The sequence below is a fragment of the Lethenteron reissneri genome, chromosome 69 (genome assembly GCF_015708825.2).
Source record: "Lethenteron reissneri isolate LAM-NWPU_2019-01 chromosome 69, ASM1570882v1, whole genome shotgun sequence".
NCBI classification, from domain to species: domain Eukaryota; kingdom Metazoa; phylum Chordata; class Hyperoartia; order Petromyzontiformes; family Petromyzontidae; genus Lethenteron; species Lethenteron reissneri.
In genome coordinates, this window is record NC_083847.1 from 2,622,071 (window position 1) to 2,644,174 (window position 22,104).

At 58.4% G+C, this 22,104-nt stretch overlaps 2 protein-coding genes across 3 annotated transcripts in view; both read right to left on the reverse strand.

The window, feature by feature from the left end:
- The window catches only part of LOC133360630 (golgin subfamily A member 6-like protein 2), a 66,955-nt gene that overhangs the window by 39,584 nt on the left and 5,267 nt on the right, over nucleotides 1–22,104 (reverse strand). The window contains 1 exon segment of the mRNA XM_061579427.1: nucleotides 2,537–4,369. Within this exon segment, the coding sequence (XP_061435411.1) occupies nucleotides 2,537–2,681 (145 nt within the window). The 5' untranslated portion in view covers nucleotides 2,682–4,369.
- LOC133360786 (charged multivesicular body protein 1B1) overlaps nucleotides 1–22,104 on the reverse strand; it is a 406,386-nt gene that overhangs the window by 2,162 nt on the left and 382,120 nt on the right. Inside the window, exon 9 of one of the 2 annotated variants that reach the window (XM_061579663.1) lies at nucleotides 2,162–2,198. The exons of the other annotated variant lie outside the window; for it this stretch is intronic. The gene's annotated coding sequence lies outside the window, so the exon portion shown is untranslated. Of the gene's footprint in view, nucleotides 1–2,161; nucleotides 2,199–22,104 lie in introns of those variants that run through there. 2 annotated transcript variants of the gene reach the window in all.

Sequence of the window (22,104 nt, forward strand, 5' to 3'; positions counted from 1 at the left end):
CTCAGTGGCCCGCGATCACAAATCACTATTTAACTCCATCAAAAAAGTAACCTGCAACACCACACCTATTACCATCATTAGGGAAAAAAACGGTGATCCAATCTCCGACCCCCAGGAACAGGTTTGCAGATTTGCTGAGCATTTCTGTGAGGTCCTGGGGGAGGGGAAATACCTCAGCCAGGAAAACATCGTGGCACAAAGTGGGGATAACCCTGCTGAGGCTGTGGTGCCTCAAATATTGGAAGAGGTCACCCCCTGTGAGTGGCTGGCTGAGGTGCCATCTGTTGAGGAAGTACTGAAGGCGATCCAGAGTCTGAGACCAGGAAAGGCACCAGGCAGAGATGATCTCCCAAGCGAAATGCTGAGGGAGGGTGGCGTTTGTGCACAGACTGCCCTATATGACATCATAACAGTCTTGACCACTGGACGGGTTCCGCAGGATTGGAAGGATGCCCTGGTGGTCCCCCTCTTTAAGAAGGGGGACCGCACAGACTGTAACAACTACAGGGGCATCTCACTCCTCAGTGTGCCGGGAAAGGTTCTGGCAAGGATTATTCAACATCGCCTTGCTTGGCATGCTGAGGAGAGGCTTGCGGAGCCCCAATGCGGTTTCAGGAAAGGTCGGTCCTGCACAAATGCCTTATTTTCTGTCCGTCTGCTACAGCAGAGGTCTAGGGAATTCCAACAAGACATACATCTCTGCTTTATTGACCTGGTCAAGGCCTATGATACCATCAGTAGGCATGGGCTCTGGGTTGTTCTTCGTGCTTTCGGAGTCCCTGACCCTCTGCTCATGATCATTAAGGACCTTCATGATGGTGAGCGGGCCCGGGTAAAACTACGTGGCTGGGAGTCAGAGCCTTTCCCTGTACACCTTGGGGTGCGACAGGGATATCCTCTGGCTCCCACATTATTTAACATCTATTTTGACCACGTAGTTGGTGAAGCCTTCAATAGCTGTACCGGGGGAATTTCCATTTGGTACAGATATAATGGGAGGCTGATCGACACCCGGGTGCGATCAAGGGATGGCTCCCTATTGGTCAACCACGTTATGTATGCCGATGATTTGGTAATAGCTGCTCATTCAGAAGAGGAGTTGGAGACGCTGCTGCTGAGACTGGAGCGTGCCACTAAGAGGTGGGGCCTTACCTTCAGCCCCACCAAAACTAAGCACCTGCCTGGGTATTTTGTACCATCGGACTCTCCACCCCCACAACTCCCCAATCAGTGATGGGGAAGTAGTGGAGAGTGTGGAGTTTCCCATACCTGGGCAGTGTGCTTATGACCAGCTCCAGTTTAACAGCAGGAGGTCTCACTCCGAATCAGTCGAGCGGCAATATCTTTTCATCGGTTGCATAACGCTGTGTGGAAGCTACCTGGTCTGTCGCTCCGCACAAAGCTTCAGGTCTTCTCGGCCACAGTCATTCCCTCCCTTCTCTATGCTTGCGAAACGTGGACCCCCCTAATGGAGCATCTTCGCCGGTTGGAAACATTTAGGCTGGCCTGCCTACAATCTATCCTGGGTTTAACCAGGCTGGATTGTGTGAGGAGCTCACAAATCCTTGAAAGATCTGGGCAAAGTCCCATCGGTGAGCTCCTCCGGCAGGCAAGGCTGCGTTGGCTGGGTCATGTAGCCCGCATGCCCAATCACCGCATGCCCAAGCAATTTTTGTTCAGCCGGATCGAGGGGGCTAAACGGGCGCGACACGGGCTAGAGAGATGGAGTGATGTGGTACAGGAAGACATGGAGCTGAGTGGACTTGCCGATGACTGGTACCAGCGGTGTCAAGATCGGCCTCTGTGGAGGAGGCTCGTGAAGGACGCTACTGGGCAGTTGTAGGCAGTCGCCCTCCAACAACAACGGAGGGCGGGGGAGCGACGCTCACAACAACGAGCGGAGCGCCAGGTGGCTAAAGCACAGCAAGTTGGCACAGTAGGGGGCACAGGTGGTGCATCAGCCAATCTAGGTTATCTCGGTCAGTCGACCCGTGGGCACCTGGGTCTGCCCCGTGACCTCCTGCCAGCGGGCGTTCGACACTTCACGTGGCCTCAAGGTGCACATGGTCTGGCACAAGCGTCGTGGTGACGTCACCGCCACTTAGTGGCGAATGGCGGTTGTTGTTGTTGTGTCTGTGTGTGTGTCTGTGTGTGTCCGTGTGTGTGTGTCTGTGTCTGTGTGTGTCACTGTGTGTGTGTCCCCGTGTGGGGAGCGGTAGTGTAGCGGTTAGCGCGCTGCGCTATGAACCTGGCGACCCGGGTTCGATTCCCGCTCACGGCTAACACCAGTGACGATTATCTGAACCGGTCCTGGGCCTCCCCTAGGTCGACTCAGCCTAAAATGAGTACCTGGTGCGGTGTGTAAACATCGTCACTAGGGAGACAAAGGCGGTCGGGCGTGGTGCTGGCCACCCACCCCCTCGTGTACCGTTCCGGCCTTCATAGGTGCTCGCTAACAGCACTTGCCCCTACAGTCTGTTCAGGCTATACGGGGGATCTTTGTCCCCGTGTGTCTCCATGGTGTGTGGTGTCTCACCCTGAGACAGCTGCCCCCACAGCGTCTCGATCTCGGTCCCCGTGACTCTCAGCTGGGCCAGCGCCTCCTCCAGCTCGTTCATGCGGCGTGCGAGACGCGACACTCGCAGCTTCATCTCCCGGCTCTCCAGCGCCCCTCCCTCCATCGCTCCTCCTCCTCACTACCACTCACCCACCACTCACCCACCACTCACCCACTACTACTCACCACTACTCACCACTACTCACCCACCACTCACCCACTACTTCTACTATAGAGAGTAACTAGCGATACGTAACAGTGATATTAAAAGTAAAAAGCGATATGAGCCAGTGATATTGACACTAACTCGTGTAACTCGTGATAAGTGCCAGTGATATTGAGTCTAACTAGCGAAACAAACGATACGGCAAGGAGTAGAAAACAACGGATTGCAACACGCGCGGTCAACTCGCATAACCGGCACTGCACTGCCGAGTTACTAACAGCGCATTAATCGGCAGCGCACCGCCCAACCTGTGACGCTTGCAGGCCGCACGAGGGAGCCGCTAACGAGCTCCGCTCACTGGGCAGTCGCCACCGCCGGCGCGACGAGACCCACCAGCTGACGGTGCGAGTCTGTGCACTACCCAGCGCCAGCCGCACACAAGCTCAGTACCGAGTCGCCAACGTTCTCCTAACTAGCAGCAGCAGCAGCCGGTAAAAGTGACACTAACCAGCAGTCGGTGAAACCCACGAGATGTGCAACTGGTAAAGCTATGAGAGCAGCAGCAGCCGTCGACCACTCAGATGCATGGATCAGGAATGACGAAACACTCAGAGGAATGATGCAGTACTAGTTGTAATGACTCAGCACTAATCAGGAATGAATCGGCGCTAATTGGAATGAATTGGCGCTAATTGGAATAAATCAGCACTAATCAGGAATGAATCAGCGCTAATTGGAATGAATCAGCGCTCATCAGGAATGAATCAGCGCTAATTGGAATGAATCAGCGCTCATCAGGAATGACTCAGCGCCAATTGGAATGAGTCGTCAGTTCATCGGAACAATCCCCTTTGCTCCGTCCGTTCCTTCTTCTTGTCCGTCCGCCCCTTTTCATTCGCTCCTCGCGCCTTTCATTCCTCAAGTGAATTCCGTTTGGTCCCTCCCCTCCTTCCCTGGCTCCTTCGTTCGCTCCCTCCCTCCTTCCGTTGGACGTCAGTTCGCGGGAACTTTCCGTTGGCTTTTTCCTTCGTTTCGTCCTTCAACTCGGGGCGTCGTTCGGTTGTCCACCGGATCCTTTCGCTCTGTGAATCCTTCCCCCGGTTCCGCGGGCTCCGTGAATCATTCCCGCCCCCACCCCTCCACCCTCGGCGAATCACTCGTCCGGGCCCCGCAAAGCAGCCTCACTCATTGCGATGACCGCTCACTCGCTCGCTCGCTCACTTACTCACTCGCTCGCTCACTTACTCGCCCACTGACTCACGCACTCACTCACTCGCTCGCTCAGCCACTGACTCGCTCACTCGCCCACTGACTCACCCACTGACTCACGCACTCACTCACTCGCTCGCTCGTTCACTTACTTGCCCACTGATTCACGCACTCACTCACTCGCTCCCTCGCTCATTCACTTACTCGCCCACTCACTCACTCGCTCGCTCACTCACCCACTGACTCACGCACGCACTCACTCGCTCGCTCGTTCACTTACTCACCCACTCACTTGCTCATTCACTCACCCAGCCACATGGTGGAATACCAGAACTGACTCGCTCGCCCACACACGCAGACTTTCAGCACACCCCCCAAATCATTCGTGAACTCAAACATTCACTCGCTCTGCGGTCGCTTCTTCGCACGGCTGCATCCTGCGAACACAAAGACGGGCGAGAGAAACGATGATGAACCCGGGGGCTAGGAGATGTCGTCTCCCTCGCCTGGTATACAGGAGGTCGTGGGTTCCATCTAGACTCAAAATAAACTGGTTTTTATTTTACCAGGGAAGGCCCCGGCCATCACAAATGACGGCTCAGCGAGGTGGTTGTCATCGTGCGAGAAGTTATTGCAGCCAAATCTGGAGGACTCGGAGAAAAATCCACGTGACCACGGGGAGAGAGACACGCAAACTCCAAATATACAGCAGCAGCAGGCGTCAGGGTCGGGATCGAACCCACGACCTCCTGCGTACCAGGCGAGGTAGTGAACATCTCCTAGCCACCGCGACGAGTTGTTTTGGTGTGTTCATGGTGGTTAATTGGGAAGTACAAGAGGCACACACAGACACAGCTACCCACATAGACACACAAACACATCACCACCACAACCACCACAACTTCCACCTCTACCACCATAGCCATCATCACCATCACCATCACCTCCACCACCAAAGACAAAGATCCCCCGCATAGTCTCAACAGACTGTTGGGGCAAGTGCTGTTACCACAACCACCACCACCACCCAATACCAACACCCGCAATTCTCCACCAAGTGACGGTGACGTCACCATTTGTCAGAAGCGACCTGGCCACTGTCACGCTGACAACGCCTCCACGCTGGCAAGCCAAGGCCAGGGGGGGCAACGGAGGACACCGGGAAAGGTCCTTGATACAAAATATCTCAGGACCATTCAAACTTGGCGCCCCAAAGCCAAACGCCGACAAGAGGGGGGCCCCCGTCTCCGCCGTTCCGCCCGAGCGACGGGCGGGCGGGCGGGCCGACAAAGACGGCGAACGTCGACTTGTGCTGGGGGAACGCCGCCAACGGGCACGACCGCCACCCTGAGCGGGCTCCATCGGGAGTGGCGCGAGGCCGCACGCGCTCAAACGCCGTCAACCACCTCCAACAAAAACCCGGAAGCTGGCGGGAAACGGACGCGGGGGCAGCGTCGCCCCACAGCACGGCGGAACGCGTCAACGCGGGCGGCCCTGGCCCACGATGCGGCTCCCGGGGGCGGAGTGGCGGGCCTCCTCGCACGACGCCGAGTCGACGTCGAAGTCAACACCGCACTGCGTGACGTCGAAGTCAACACCGCACTGCGTGACGTCGAAGTCAACACCGCACTGCGTGACGTCGAAGTCAACACCGCACTGCGTGACGTCGAAGTCAACACCGCACTGCGTGACGTCGAAGTCAACACCGCACTGCGTGACGTCGAAATCAACACCGCATTGCGTGACGTCGAAGTCAACACCGCATTGCGTGACGTCAGCGGCACCCTCAAGTCCGTGTCCCGTGGCGCCCGGTGCTGGCGGACATTGCTCCGGCCAACGTCCAACGCGACGATCCGGGGGCTTAAATAAAAAAAATCCTTTCTGGACGTCATGACGCCACTCTCTGGCAGCTGAAAATAAAGACTTTTTTATTTTTGCGTATTTTTTATTTGACCCATTGAGCTGCTATGTAGGAGCTAATTGTCACAAGCGACCTGGCTCGTGAAGTGGCTCATCACCATGTGGACATTTACAGCAGGAGCCAAATACCCTAAACGCATTGTGACGTAGATTCTAGACGTGGAGAGAAATAAGTGATTTTTTAAAATACTTTTTAAAACACGCTTTCATGAAATGTACCGTACGAGTAATGGCAGAACTCCAGGACTCCAGGAAGTGGCCCTGAGGCTTGCCACAACGTAAGGGGCCGTGGCCAATTACAGCCAACGTCAGTTGAGCGTGGACAATTAGACCCAAGCCGAAACATAACATATACATAAAGATTGCTTAATTTTTTTTTTATGTTTAATGATAGAATATAGTATTGTCATCAGTATGAAATACGTATACCAAGTTTGCAGTCGATACCACATTGGGAAGTGGGTTGAAATTGAGCTCCAAGATTTGAGGATACGACAACAACAGACAGAGTTGAGGATACAACAGGCAGAGTGAGTTAAATAAAATCGTTGAATAATAAAAACCGGAGGATCTGGAGAAAAATCCAGGCGACTACAGGGAGAGAGAAGACACAAATTCCAAATGTCCAGCTCAACACCAAGTAGGCCTTCACGACCAATACCATCCATATCGCAGGTCTTGTGGGTGAGAGAGCGTAAAGAGATGAATGTGACGTTAAAGCCGTCACCACCAAATACACCGCAGGCATCGCCAGGGTCCGGCTCGAACCCACCAGCTCCTGCGGACCGTGCGAGATAGTGAACATCTCCTAGCCACCATGACACCTGTTCAAGATTTTAAATCTGCGTCTCTCTCTCTCTCCCTATGGTGGTCGCGAATATTTTTCTCTGTTTTTTTCCCTCCACATTTAAAATCAACATCATTATAGCGGCTTGTGCTGTAATTATCCACGTGATGATGATGATGAGCCACTTTGTTGAACTGTCATTTGTGGCCGGGACGCTTCTGAAAAGGAGATTTGTAGCTCAGAGGGCCTTAACTAGAAGAATTAAAATAGTTTTAGTTTAGATTCAGTTTGATGTCTATTGTAGTCAGCAGGAATGACACTGCTGCTGCAGCAACGAGCAATGCCGATTGAACAATTTAATGGCATTTTTTTGCATTGGGATGTTTGGCCAATACCAGTCCCACTGTGTGTGTGGGTTTAGCTACGGGAAGAGATTTGCCTGTGAAGAAACTCATGCTGAGCATGGGGAAATCATACAAACTCCACTCACTCACTCTGGAGACCAGGGGGATATCACTAATACTCCCTCTACCCCTACCACTCACATCGCCTCTACCCCTACCACTCACACCGCCTCTACCCCTACCACTCACACCGCCTCTACCCCAACCACTCACACCGCCTCTACCCCTACCACTCACCACGCCTCTACCCCAACCACTCACACCGCCTCTACCCCTACCACTCACCCCACCTCTACCGCTACCACTCACCCTGCCTCTACCCCTACCACTCACATCGCCTCTACCCCTACCACTCACCCCGCCTCTACCCCTACCACTCACACCGCCTCTACCCCTACCACTCACTCCACCTCTACCCCTACCACTCACACCGCCTCTACCCCTACCACTCACCCCGCCTCTACCCCAACCACTCACACTGCCTCTACCCCTACCACTCACTCCACCTCTACCCCTACCACTCACACTGCCTCTACCCATACCACTCACCCCGCCTCTACCCCTACCACTCACCCTGCCTCTACCCCTACCACTCACCCCGCCTCTACCCCTACCACTCACACTGCCTCTACCCCTACCACTCACCCCGCCTCTACCCCTACCACTCACCCCGCCTATACTCCTACCACTCACCCCGCCCCTACCCCTACCACTCACACTGCCTCTACCCCAACTACTCACCCTGCCTCTACCCCTACCACTCACACTGCCTCAACCACTCACCCTGCCCCTACCCCTACCGCTCACCCTGCATCTACCCCTACCACTCACCCCGCCTCTACCCCTACCACTAACCCTGCCTCTACTCCGACCACTCACACTGCCTCTACCCCTACAACTCACACCGCCTCTACCCCTACCACTCACACTGCCTCGACCCCTACCACTCACACTGCATCTACCCCTACCACTCACTCTGACTCTACCCCTACCACTGCCTCTACCCCTACCACTCACCCTGCCTCGACCCCTACCACTCACCCTGCCTCTACCCCTACCTATCACCAAGCCTCTACCCCTACCACTAACACCGCCTCTACCCCCATCACTCTCCCTGCATCTACCCCTACCACTCACACTGCCTCTACCCCTACCACTCACTCTGCCTCTACCCCTACCACTCACCCTGCCTCTACCCCTACCACTCACTCTGCCTCTACCCCTACCACTGCCTCTACCCCAACCACTCACCCTGCCTCTACCCCTACCACTGCCTCTACCCCTACCACTCACCCTGCCTCTACCCCTACCACTCACCCTGCCTCTACCCCTACCACTCACCCTGCCTCTACCCCTACCACTCACCCTGCCTCTACCCCTACCACTGCCTCTACCCCTACCACTCACCCTACCTCTACCCCTACCACTCACCCTGCCTCTACCCCTACCACTCACACCGCCTCCACCCCTACCACTCACACTGCCTCTACCCCTACCACTCACACTGCCTCTACCCCTACCACTCACACCGACTCTACCCCTACCACTCACCCTGCCTCTACCCCTACCAATCACACCGCCTCTACCCCTACCACTCACCCTGCCTCTACCCCTACCACTCACACTGCCTCTACCCCTACCACTCACACCGCCTCTACCCCTACCACTCACCCTGCCTCTACCCCTACCAATCACACCGCCTCTACCCCTACCACTCACACCGCCTCTACCCCTACCACTCACACTGCCCCTACCCCTACCACTCACACTGCCCCTACCCCTACCACTCACCCTGCCTCTACCCCTACCACTCACACTGCCCCTACCCCTACCACTCACACCGCCTCTACCCCTACCACTCACCCTGCCTCCACCACTACCACTCACCCTGCCTCTACCCCTACTACTCACACTGGCTCTACCCCTACCACTCACACCGCGCCCAACCCTACCACTCACCCTGCCTCTACCCCTACCACTCACACTGCCTCTACCCCTACCACTCACCCTGCCTCTACCCCTACCACTTACACCGCCACTACCCCTACCACTCACCCTGCCTCTACCCCTACCACTCACCCTGCCTCTACCCCTACCACTCACACTGCCTCTACCCATACCACTCACACCTGCCTCTACCCCTACCACTCACCCTGCCTCTACCCCTACCACTCACACTGCCTCTACCCATACCACTCACACTGCCTCTACCCATACCACTTACACCGCCACTACCACTACCATTCACCCTGCCTCTACCCCTACCACTCACCCCGCCTCTACCCCTACCACTCACCCTGCCTCTACCCCTACCACTCACACTGCCCCTTCCCCTACCACTCACACCGCCTCTACCCCTACCACTAACACCGCCTCGACCCCTACCACTCACACTGCCTCTACCCCTACCACTCACACTGCCCCTTCCCCTACCACTCACACCGCCTCTACCCCTACCACTCACACTGCCTCGACCCCTACCACTCACCCCGCCTCTACCCCTACCACTCACCCTGCCCCTACCCTACTACTCACACTGCCTCTACCCCTACCACTCACCATGCCTCTACCCCTACCACTCACCCTGCCTCTACCCCTACCACTCACCCTGCCTCTACCCCTACCACTCACCCTGCCTCTACCCCTACCACTCACTCTGCCCCTACCCCTACCACTCACCCCGCCTCTACCCCTACCACTCACACTGCCTCTACCCCTACCACTCACCCTGCCTCTACCCCTACCACTCACCCTGCCCCTACCCCAACCACTCACCCTGCCTCTACCCCTATCACTCACCCTGCCTCTAGCCCTACCACTCACACCGCCTCTACCCCTACCACTCACCCTGCCCCTACCCCAACCACTCACCCCGCCTCTACCCCTACCACTCACACCGCCTCTACCCCTACCACTCACCCTGCCCCTACCCCAACCACTCACCCCGCCTCTACCCCTACCACTCACACCGCCTCTACCCCTACCACTCACCCTGCCACTACCCCTACCACTCACCCTGCCCCAACCCCGACCACTCACACTGCCTCTACCCTTACCACTCACACCACCTCTAGCCCTACCACTCACACTGCCCCTACCCCGACCACTCACACTGCCTCTACCCCTACCACTCACACTGCCTCTACCCCTACCACTCACACCGCTTCTACACCTACCACTCACACCGCCTCTAACCCTACCACTCACCCTGCCCCTACCCCTACCACTCACACTGTCTCTACCCCTACCACTCACCCCGCTTCTACCCCTACCACTCACACTGCCCATACCCTACAATCACCCCTGCCCTCTACCCCTACACTCACCACTGCCTCCACCCCAACACTCACCCCGCGTCTACCCCTACCAATCACCCTGCCCCTACCCCTACCACTCACACTGCCTCTACCCCTACCACTCACCCTGCCCCTACCCCTACCACTCACACTGCCTCTACCCCTACCACTCACACTGCCTCTACCCCTACCACTCACCCTGCCCCTACCCCTACCACTCACACTGCCGAAACCCCTACCACTCACACTGCCTCTACCCCTACCATTTACACCGCCACTACCCCTACCACTCACACTGCCTCTACCCCTACCACTCACCCCGCCTCTACCCCTACAACTCACCCTGCCTCTACCCCTACCACTCACCCCGCCTCTACCCCTACCACTCACACTGCCCCTACCCCTACCACTCACCCCGCCTCTACCCCTACCACTCACACTGCCCCTACCCCTACCACTCACACTGCCCCTTCCCCTACCACGCACCCTGCCCCTACCACTCACCCTGCCTCTACCCCTACCACTGCCTCTACCCCTACCACTCACCCTGCCCCTTAACCCTACCATTCACCATGCCAAAACCCCTACCACTCACCCTGCCTCTACCCCTACCACCTCACACCGCCTCTACCCCTACCACTCACACTACCTCTACCCCTACCACTCACCCTGCTCTACCCTACCATCACACTGCCTCTACCCCTACCACTCACACTGCCTCTACCCCTACCACTCACACCGCCTCTACCCTACCAATCACACTGCCTCTACCCCTACCACTCACACCCCGCCTCTAATACCCCTCTACCCCTACCACTCACACCGCCTCTACACCCTAACACTAACCCTGCCTCTACCCCTACCACTCACCCCACCTCTACCCCTACCACTCACACTGCCTCTACCCCCATACCACTTACACCGCCTCTACCACTCACACTGCGTCTACCCCTACCACTCACCCTGCCTCTACCCCTACCACTCACCCTGCCTCTACCCCTACCACTCACCCTGCCTCTACCCCTACCACTCACTCTGCCTCTACCCCTACCACTCACCCTGCCTCTACCACCGCCACTCACACCGCCTCTACCCCAACACTCACCCTGCCTCTACCCCTACCACTCACCTGCCTCTACCCCTACCACTCACACCGCCTCCACCCCTACCACTCACACCGCCTCCACCCCTACGACTCACCCTGCCTCTACCCTACCACTCACACTGCCTCTACCCCTACCACTCCACACTGCCCCTCTACCCCTACCACTCACACTACCTCTACCCCTAACCACTCACCCTGCCTCTACCCCTACCACTCACACTGCCTCTACCCCCTACCACTCACCCTGCCCCTACCCCTACACTCACACTGCCTCCTACCCTACCACTCACACCGCCTCTACCCCTACACTCACACCGCCTCTACCCCTACCACTCACACTGCCTCTACCCCTACCCACTCACACTACCTCTACCCATACCACTCACCCTGCCTCTACCCTACCACTCACACCGCCTCTACCCCTACCACTCACACCGCCTCTACCCCTACCACTCACACTGCCCCTACCCCTACCACTCACACCGCCTCTACCCCTACCACTCACCCTGCCTCTACCCCTACCACTCACACCGCCTCTACCCCTACCACTCACCCTGCCCCTACCCCTACCACTCACCCTGCCTCTACCCCTACCACTCACACTACCTCTACCCCTACCACTCACACCGCCTCTACCACTCACCCTGCCCCTACCCCTACCACTCACACTCCCTCTAGCCCTACCACTCACCCCGCTTCTACCCCTACCACTCACACTGCCCCTACCACTCACACCGCCTCTACCCCTACCACGCACCCTGCCCCTACCACTCACACTGCCTCTACCCCTACCACTCACCCTGCTTCTACCCCTACCACTCACACTGCTCCTACCACTCACACTGCCCCTACCCCTACCACGCACCCTGCCTCTACCCCTACTACTCACACCGCCTCTACCCCTACCACTCACCCTGCCTCTACCCCTACTACTCACACCGCCTCTACCCCTACCACTCACCCTGCCTCTACCCCTACCACTCACCTGCCTCTACCCCTACTACTCACACCGCCTCTACCCCTACCACTCACCCTGCCTCTACCCCTACCACTCACACTGCCTCTACCCCTACCACTCACACCGCCTCTACCCCTACCACTCACACCGCCTCTACCCCTACCACTCACCCTGCCTCTACCCCTACCACTCACCCTGCCTCTATCCCTACCACTCACCCTGCCTCTACCCCGATCACTCACACTGCCTCTACCCCTACCACTCACCCTGCCTCTACCCCTACCACTCACCCTGCCTCTACCCCTACCACTCACACTGCCTCTACCCCTACCATTCACCCTGCCTCTACCCCTACCACTCACACCACTCACCCTGCCACTACCCCTACCACTCACACCGCCTCTACCCCTACCACTCACACTGCCTCTACCCCTACCACTCACACCGCCTCTACCCCTACCACTCACACTGCCTCTACCCCTACCACTCACACCGCCTCTACCCCTACCACTCACACTGCCTCTACCACTACCACTCACACCGCCTCTACCCCTACCACTCACCCTGCCTCTACCCCGACCACTCACACTGCCTCTACCCCTACCACTCACCCTGCCTCTACCCCTACCACTCACCCTGCCTCTACCCCTACCACTCACCCCACCTCTACCCCTATCACTCACACTGCCTCTACCCCCTACCACTTACACCGCCTCTACCCCTACCACTCACACCGCCTCTACCACTCACACTGCGTCTACCCCTACCACTCACCCTGCCTCTACCCCTACCACTCACCCTGCCTCTACCCCTACCACTCACTCTGCCTCTACCCCTACCACTCACCCTGCCTCTACCACCGCCACTCACACCGCCTCTACCCCAACACTCACCCTGCCTCTACCCCTACCACTCACCCTGCCTCTACCCCTACCACTCACACCGCCTCCACCCCTACCACTCACACCGCCTCCACCCCTACGACTCACCCCTGCCTCTACCCCTACCACTCACACTGCCTCTACCCCTACCACTCACACTGCCTCTACCCCTACCACTCACACCGCCTCTACCCTACCACTCACACTACCTCTACCCCTACCACTCACCCTGCCTCTACCCCTACCACTCACCCTGCCTCTACCCCTACCACTCACACCGCCTCTACCCCTACCACTCACACTGCCTCTACCCCTACCACTCACCCTGCCTCTACCCCTACCACTCACACCGCCTCTACCCCTACCACTCACACCGCCTCTACCCTACCACTACACTGCCCCTACCCCTACCACTCCCACCGGCCCTCTACCCCTACCACCTCACCCTGCCTCTACCCACCCCTACACTCACACGCCTCTACCCCTACCACTCACCCTGCCCATACCCCTACCACTCACCCTCTACCCCTACCACTCACACTACCTCTACCCCTACCACTCACACCGCCTCTACCACTCACCCTGCCCCTACCCCTACCACTCACACTCCCTCTAGCCCTACCACTCACCCCGCTTCTACCCCTACCACTCACACTGCCCCTACCACTCACACCGCCTCTACCCCTACCACGCACCCTGCCCCTACCACTCACACTGCCTCTACCCCTACCACTCACACTGCCTCTACCCCTACCACTCACCCTGCTTCTACCCCTACCACTCACACTGCTCCTACCACTCACACTGCCCCTACCCCTACCACGCACCCTGCCCCTACCACTCACCCTGCCTCTACCCCTACCACTCACCCTGCCTCTACCCCTACTACTCACACCGCCTCTACCCCTACCACTCACCCTGCCTCTACCCCTACCACTCACACTGCCTCTACCCCTACCACTCACACCGCCTCTACCCCTACCACTCACCCTGCCTCTACCCCTACCACTCACACTGCCTCTACCCCTACCACTCACCCTGCCTCTACCCCGATCACTCACACTGCCTCTACCCCTACCACTCACCCTGCCTCTACCCCTACCACTCACCCTGCCTCTACCCGATCACTCACACTGCCCTCTACCCCTACCACTCACACTGCCTCTACCCCTACCACTCACACACTCACCCTGCCACTACCCCTACCACTCACACTGCCTCTACCCCTACCACTCACCCTGCCACTACCCCTACCACTCACACTGCCTCTACCCCTACCACTCACACCACTCACCCTGCCACTACCCCTACCACTCACACTGCCTCTACCCCTACCACTCACACCACTCACCCTGCCACTACCCCCTACCACTCACACTGCCTCTACATACCACTCACCCTGCCACTACCCCTACCACTCACACTGCCTCACCCCTACCACTCACACACTCACCCTGCACTACCCCCTACCACTCACACTGCCTCTACCCCTACCACCACACCAATCACACTGCCTATACCCTACCACTCACCCCTCTACCCCACACTCAACACCACCTGCCACTACCCCTACCACTCACACTGCCTCTACCCCTACCACTCACACCGCTCTACCCCTACACTCACCCTGCCTCTAACCTGACCCCTACACTCACCCTGCCTCTACCCTAACTCTCACACGCCTCTACCCTACCACTCACACCGACTCTACCCCTACCACTCACCCTGCCTCTACCCCTACCAATCACACCGCCTCTACCTACCACTCACCCTGCCTCTACCCCTACCACTCACCTGACTCTACCCTACCACTCACACCGCCTCTACCCTACCATCACACCGCCTCTACCCTACCACTCACCCTGCCTTACCCTACCATCACCTGCCTCTACCCACTACACTCACACTGCCCTACCCCTACAACTCACACTGCCCCTACCCCATACCACTCACATGCTATACCCTACCAACACCCATGCCCCTACCCCAACCACCCCCCGCCTCTACCCCTACCACTCACCCGCCTCTACCCCTACCACTCACCCTGCTCTACCCTACACTCACCCTGCCTCTACCCCTACCACTCACCCCGCTTCTACCCTACCACTCACCCTGCCCCTACCCCTACACTCACACTCCTCTAGCCTACCACTCCCCGCTTCTACCCTACCACTCACATGCCCCTACCCCTACACTCACACCGCCTCTACCCTACAACTCACCCTGCCACTACCCCTCCCACTCACACTGCCTCTACCCTACCACTCACACTCCCTCTAGCCCTACCACTCACCCCGCGTCTACCCCTACCACTCACCCTGCCTCTACCCCTACCACTCACACTGCCTCCACCCCAACCACTCACCCACCTACCCTACTAATCTCCTGCCCCTACCTACCTCACACTGCCCCTACCCTACCACTCACCCTGCCTCTACCCTACCACTCACACTGCCTCTAACCCTACCACCCTGCTCTACCCTACCACTCACACTGACTCTACCCCTACCACTCACCCTGCCTTACCCTACCACTCACACTGCCTCTACCCCTACCACTCACACCGCCTCTAGCCCTACCACTCACATGCTCTACCCTACCACACCTGCCCCTACCCTACCACTCACACCGCCTCTACCCCTACACTCACCCTGCCCCTAACCCTACCACTCACACTGCCTCTAACCCTACCACTCACACTACCTCTACCCTACCACTCACCCTGCCTCTACCCCTACCACTCACACCGCTCTACCCTACCATCACACGCCTCTACCCTACCACTCGCACCACCTCTACCCCTACCACTCACACCGCCTCTACCCCTACCACTCACACCGCCTCTACCCCTACCACTCACCCTGCCACTTCCCCTACCACTCACCCTGCCTCTACCCCTACCACTCACACTGCCCCTACCCCTACCAACTCACACCGCCTTACCCCTACCACTCACCCTGCCTCTACCCCTACCACTCACCCTGCCACTTCCCTACCACTCACCCTGCCTCTACCCTACCACTCACACTGCCCTACGCCTACACTCAACCGCCTCTACCCTACCACTCACCCTGCCACTACCCCTCCCACTCACACTGCCTCTACCCCTACCACTCACACTCCCTCTAGCCCTACCACTCACCCCACCTCTACCCCTACTAATCACCCTGCCCCTACCCTACCACTCACACTGCCCCTACCCTACCACTCACCTGCCTCTACCCTACCATCACACTGCCTCTACCCTACCACTCACCCTGCCTTACCCTACCACTCACCCTGCTTCTCCCCTACCACTCACACCGCCTCTACCCTACACTCACACCGCCTCTACCCTGACCACTCACACCGCCTCTCCCCTACACTCACACGCCTCTACCTGACCACTCACACGCCCTACCCTACCACTCACCTGCCTCTTCCCTACCACTCACACTGCCCCTACCTTACCACTCACCCTGCCTCTACCCCTACCACTCACCCTGCCTCTACCCTACCACTCACACCGCCTCTACCACTCACCCTGCCCTACCCTACCACTCACACTCACTCTACCCTACCACTCACCCCGCTTATACACCTACCAATCACACTGCCCTACCCCTACCATTCACCCTGCCTCTACCCCTACCACTCACACCTCTACCCTACCACTCACCCACCTCTACCCTACCAATCACCTGCCCCACTCACAATGACTCTACCCCTACCACTCACCTGCTTTACCCCTACCACTCACCCTGCCTCTACCCCTACCACTCACCCTGCCTCTACCCTACCACTCACCGCCTCTACCCCTACCACTCACACTGCTCTACCCCTACCACTCACACTGCTCCTACCACTCACACTGCCTCCACCCCAAACCACCCGCCTCTACCCCTACCACTCACCCTGCCCCTACCCCTACCACTCACCTGCCTCTACCCCTATCACTCAACCTGCCTCTACCCCTACCACTCACACCGCCTCTACCCTACCACTCACCCTGCCCCTACCACTCACACTGCCCACCCCAACCACCCACCCTGCCTCTACCTCTACCAATCACCCTGCCCTACCCTACCACTCACCCCGCTTCTACCATCACCCTGCCCTACCCTACCACTCACACGGCATCTACCCTACCACTCACCCTGCCCCTACCCTACCACTCACACTGCCTCTACCCTACCACTCACACCGCCTCTACCCCTACCACTCACCTGCAATACCCTCCACTCACGCCCCTACCCCTACCACTCACACTGCCTCTACCCTACCACTCACCCTGCCCCTACCCCTACCACTCACACTGCCTCTACCCCTACCACTCACACTGCCTCCACCCCAACCACTCACCCCACCTCTACCCTACTAATCACCCTGCCCAACCCAACCACTCACCTGCCTCTACCCCTACCACTCACCTGCCTCTACCCTACCACTCACACTGCCTCTACCCCTACCACTCACCCTGCCCCTACCCTACCACTCACACGCCTCTACCCCTACCACTCACCCTGCCTCTACCCCTACCACTCACACCGCCTCTACCCTACCACTCACCTGCCCCTACCACTCACACTGCTCACCCCAACCACTCACCCTGCTTCTACCCTACCACTCACACTGCCCTACCCTACCCACTCACCCGCCTCTACCCCTAACTCTCACACCGCCTCTACCCTACCACTCACACCGCCTCTACCCCTACCACTCACCCTGTCTACCCTACCACTCACCCTGCCTCTACCCGATCACTCACACTGCCTCTACCCTACCACTCACCCTGCCTCTACCCCTACATTCACCCTGCCTACCCCTACCACACCACCACCCTGCCACTACCCCTACCACTCACACTGCCTTACCCCTACCACTCACACTGCCTCTACCCTACCACTCACCCTGCCTCTACCCTACCACTCACCCTGCCTTTACCCCTACCATCACACCGCCTCCACCCCTACACTCACACCGCCTCTACCCCTACCACTCACACTGCCTCTACCACTACCACTCACATGCCTCTACCCCTACCACTCACACCGCCTCTACCCTACCACTCAAACTGCCCTACCCCTACCACTCACACGCCTCTACCCTACCACTCAAACTGCCCCTACCCCTACCACTCACACTGCCTCTACCCCTACCACTCACACTACCTCTACCCCTAAAACTCACCTGCCTCTACCCCTACCACTCACACCGCCTCTACCCCTCACCCTCACCTCCCCCCTACCACTCACACCGCCTCTACCCTACCACTCACACCACCTTACCCCTACCACTCACACGCCTCTACCCTACCACTCACACGCCTCTACCCCTACCACTCACACTGCCTCTACCCCTACCACTCACCCTGCCTCTACCCCGACCAATCACAGTGCCTCTACCCTACCACTCACCCCGCCTCTACCCTACCACTCACCCTGCCTCTACCTACCACTCACCCGCCTCTACCCCTACCACTCACACGGCCTCTACCCTACCACTCACATGCCTCTACCCTACCACTCACACGCCTCTACCCCTACCACTCACACCGCCTCTAGCCTACCACTCACACCGCCTCTACCCCTACCACTCACACCACCCCTACCACTCACACCGCCTCTACCTACCACTCACACCGCCTCTACCCCTACCACTCACACGCCTCTACCCCTACCACTCACACCGCCTCTACCCCTACCACTCACACCGCCTCTACCCTGACCACTCACACCGCCTCTACCACTCACCCTGCCCCTACCCTACCACTCAAACTCACTACCCCTACCATCACCCGCTCTACCCTACCACTCACACTGCCCTACCCTACCACTCACCTGCCTCTACCCCTACCACTCACACCACCTCTACCCCTACCACTCACCCACCTCTACCCTACCAATCACCCTGCCCCTACCCCTACCACTCACACCGCCTCTACCCTACCACTCACCCTGCCCCTACCACTCACACTGCCTCCACCCAATCACCCACCGCCTCTACCCCTACCAATTACCCTGCCCCTACCCCTACCACTCACACCGCCTCTACCCCTACCACTCACACTGCTTCTACCCTACCACTCACACTGCTCCTACCACTCACACTGCCCCTACCCCTACCACTCACACTGCCTCTACCCTACCACTCACACCGCCCTTACCACTCACCCTGCTCTACCCTACCACTCACACTGCCTCTACCCCTACCACTCACACCGCCCTACCCCTACCACTCACACCGCCTCTACCCCTACCACTCACACTGCCTCTACCCTACCACTCACACCGCCTCTACCACTACCACTCACACCGCCTCTACCCCTACCACTCACAGCCTCTACCCTACCACTCACAGCCTCTACCCTACCACTCACACCGCCTCTACCCCTACCACTCACAACTGCTCTACCCCTACCACTCACACCGCCTCTACCACCGCCATTCACTCCCAGCAAGGAAGGTCTCTCCCCACGCTGTCGTGGACTTCACTTTCTGTTCCGCTTGACAATTTGACGATCGCCATCTGGGGTCACCACAAAGACAAAGCTCCCCCGTGTAGCCTCCACCGGCCCGAGGGCGCAAGTGCTGTGGAGTTGCGAGCGCCACCACGGATCCACTCCCACCGCTCCTCTCGCAGCAGGAGGAGGAGGGGGGGTCACCAATCGACACGCGATCACAATCCCACCGCTCCTTCCTCCCCTACAACACCGCGCGTGCCAGATCCGGACCCCCCCCCCCATGTAACACCGGGCCCCTGCCCCCATGCCAGATCCGGACCCCCTCCTGCCATATTCGGACCCCCCCCCCCCCCCATGTAAGATCCCAGCCCCTGCCCCCATGCGAAATTCGGCCCCCCCCCGCGCCGCACTCAACCATTCAATCGCACTGCCTCCGCGCATGCGCAGTGCCCGCGACCGCGACTAATCTGCCGGCGGCGGCGGCGGCCTCCTGACGAGGGGGGCGAGCGAGCGAGGTGGAGAGGTCCGGGTCGAGCGCCGCGCTCCCTCCTCGGGTCGACCCCCCATCCCCCCCATCTCCCCCCGGCAAGGAGGAGGCGAGGAGGAGGAGGAGGCCGCCCCGCGAGCCACAGAGGAGCGAGAGGAGGAGGAGGGGGGAGAACCGCGGAGCCTCACGGCCACTGTGCGCTGGAGAGTTGACGCGGGGCGGGCGGGCGGCTCTCACCGTGATCGTGGCGGCTGCTGCTGCTCTGTTGCTGTTGTTGTCGTCCTTGTTGGTTGTTAGTGTTGTTGTAGTTGTGGTGGTAGTTGTTGTTAGTTTGACTTCTTAATGGAGACCACTTTTTAAACTAAAGTGCCCGGCCCGGAAGACTTCGAGCTGCCGTAGCTCCGCCCCCTTAGCCCTCCTCGCCCGCCCCCCACTCGCGTCTAGCCCGCCCACTCGCGTCTAGCCACGCCCACTCGCGTCCAGCCCCGCCCACTCGCGTCTAGCCACGCCCACTCGCGTTTAGCCACGCCCACTCGCGCGTCGCCCCGCCCACTCGCGTCTAGCCCCGCCCACTCGCGTCTAGCCACGCCCACTCGCGTCTAGCCCCGCCCACTCGGTATAGTCACGCCCACTCGCGTCTAGCCCCGCCACTCGCGCGTCGCCCCGCCTCCAACGCGTCTAGCCCCCCCACTCGCGTCTAGCCACGCCCACTCGCGTCTAGCCACGCCCACTCGCGTCTAGCTACGAGCACTCGCGCGTAGCCCTCCAACGCGTTAGCCACGCCCCTACACCATAGCACCAGCCCCCTACTGAACTAGCCACGCCCCTTTATGGTTTGTCCCCCCCCCTCTTTCCCTTCACCCCGCCCGTTTCTAGCCCCCCCCCCCTCATACAAAGCCCCCAACGTCTTCGGACACGCCCCTTTCATCCCTTGCCCGCCACGTCTCTAGCCGCCCCCTGCGTCTTAGCCCCGCCCCTACGTCCTTAACCCCGCCCCCACGCCTCGAGCTCCGTCCCCTACGTCTCTAGCCCGCCCCCTCCGTCCTTAGCCCCGCTCTTAATTCCTAGCCCGCCCCCCGCGTCTGTAGCCCGCCCACTCGGACTCAAGTCTCAAGTTCGTTCGTCCAGCTGAGAGAGGTCAAGAGACGAAGATTTGAGTGTTTTTATTTACCAGGTAAGATCCCGCTGAGCTCTGTAATTCTTTATCAGAAGCAACTGGACCAGATGATAGCTCAACGAAGTGGCTTATCATAGACTCACCACATAGAGACCCATAGACTCACTCACACAGAGACCCATAGACTCATCACACAGAGATCCATTACTCCCACCAGACCCATAGATCATCACAGAGACCCATAGAATCACCACACAGAGACCCATAGACTCACCACACAGAGACCCATAGACTCAGCACATAGAGGACCCATAGATCACCACACAGAGGACCCATAGACTCATCACACAGAGACCCACAGACTACCACATAGAGACCCATAGACTCACCACATAGAGATCCATAGACTCACCACACAGAGACCCATAGACTCACCACAGAGACCATAGACTCATCACACAGAGACCCATGATCACTCACACAGAGACCCACAGACTCACCTCACAGAGACACATAGATACATCTACACAGGACAATAGACTCACCACACAGAGACCATAGACTCACCACACAGAGACCACTAGACTCACCACACAGAGAACCATAGACTAAACACCATAGAGACCCATAAACTCATCACAGAGACCCATAGACTCATCACACAGAGACTCTAGACTCATCACACAGAGACCCACAGACTCATCACACAAAGACCCCATATCCTCACACAGAGATCCATAGACTCCACACAGACCCATAGATCATCACACACACG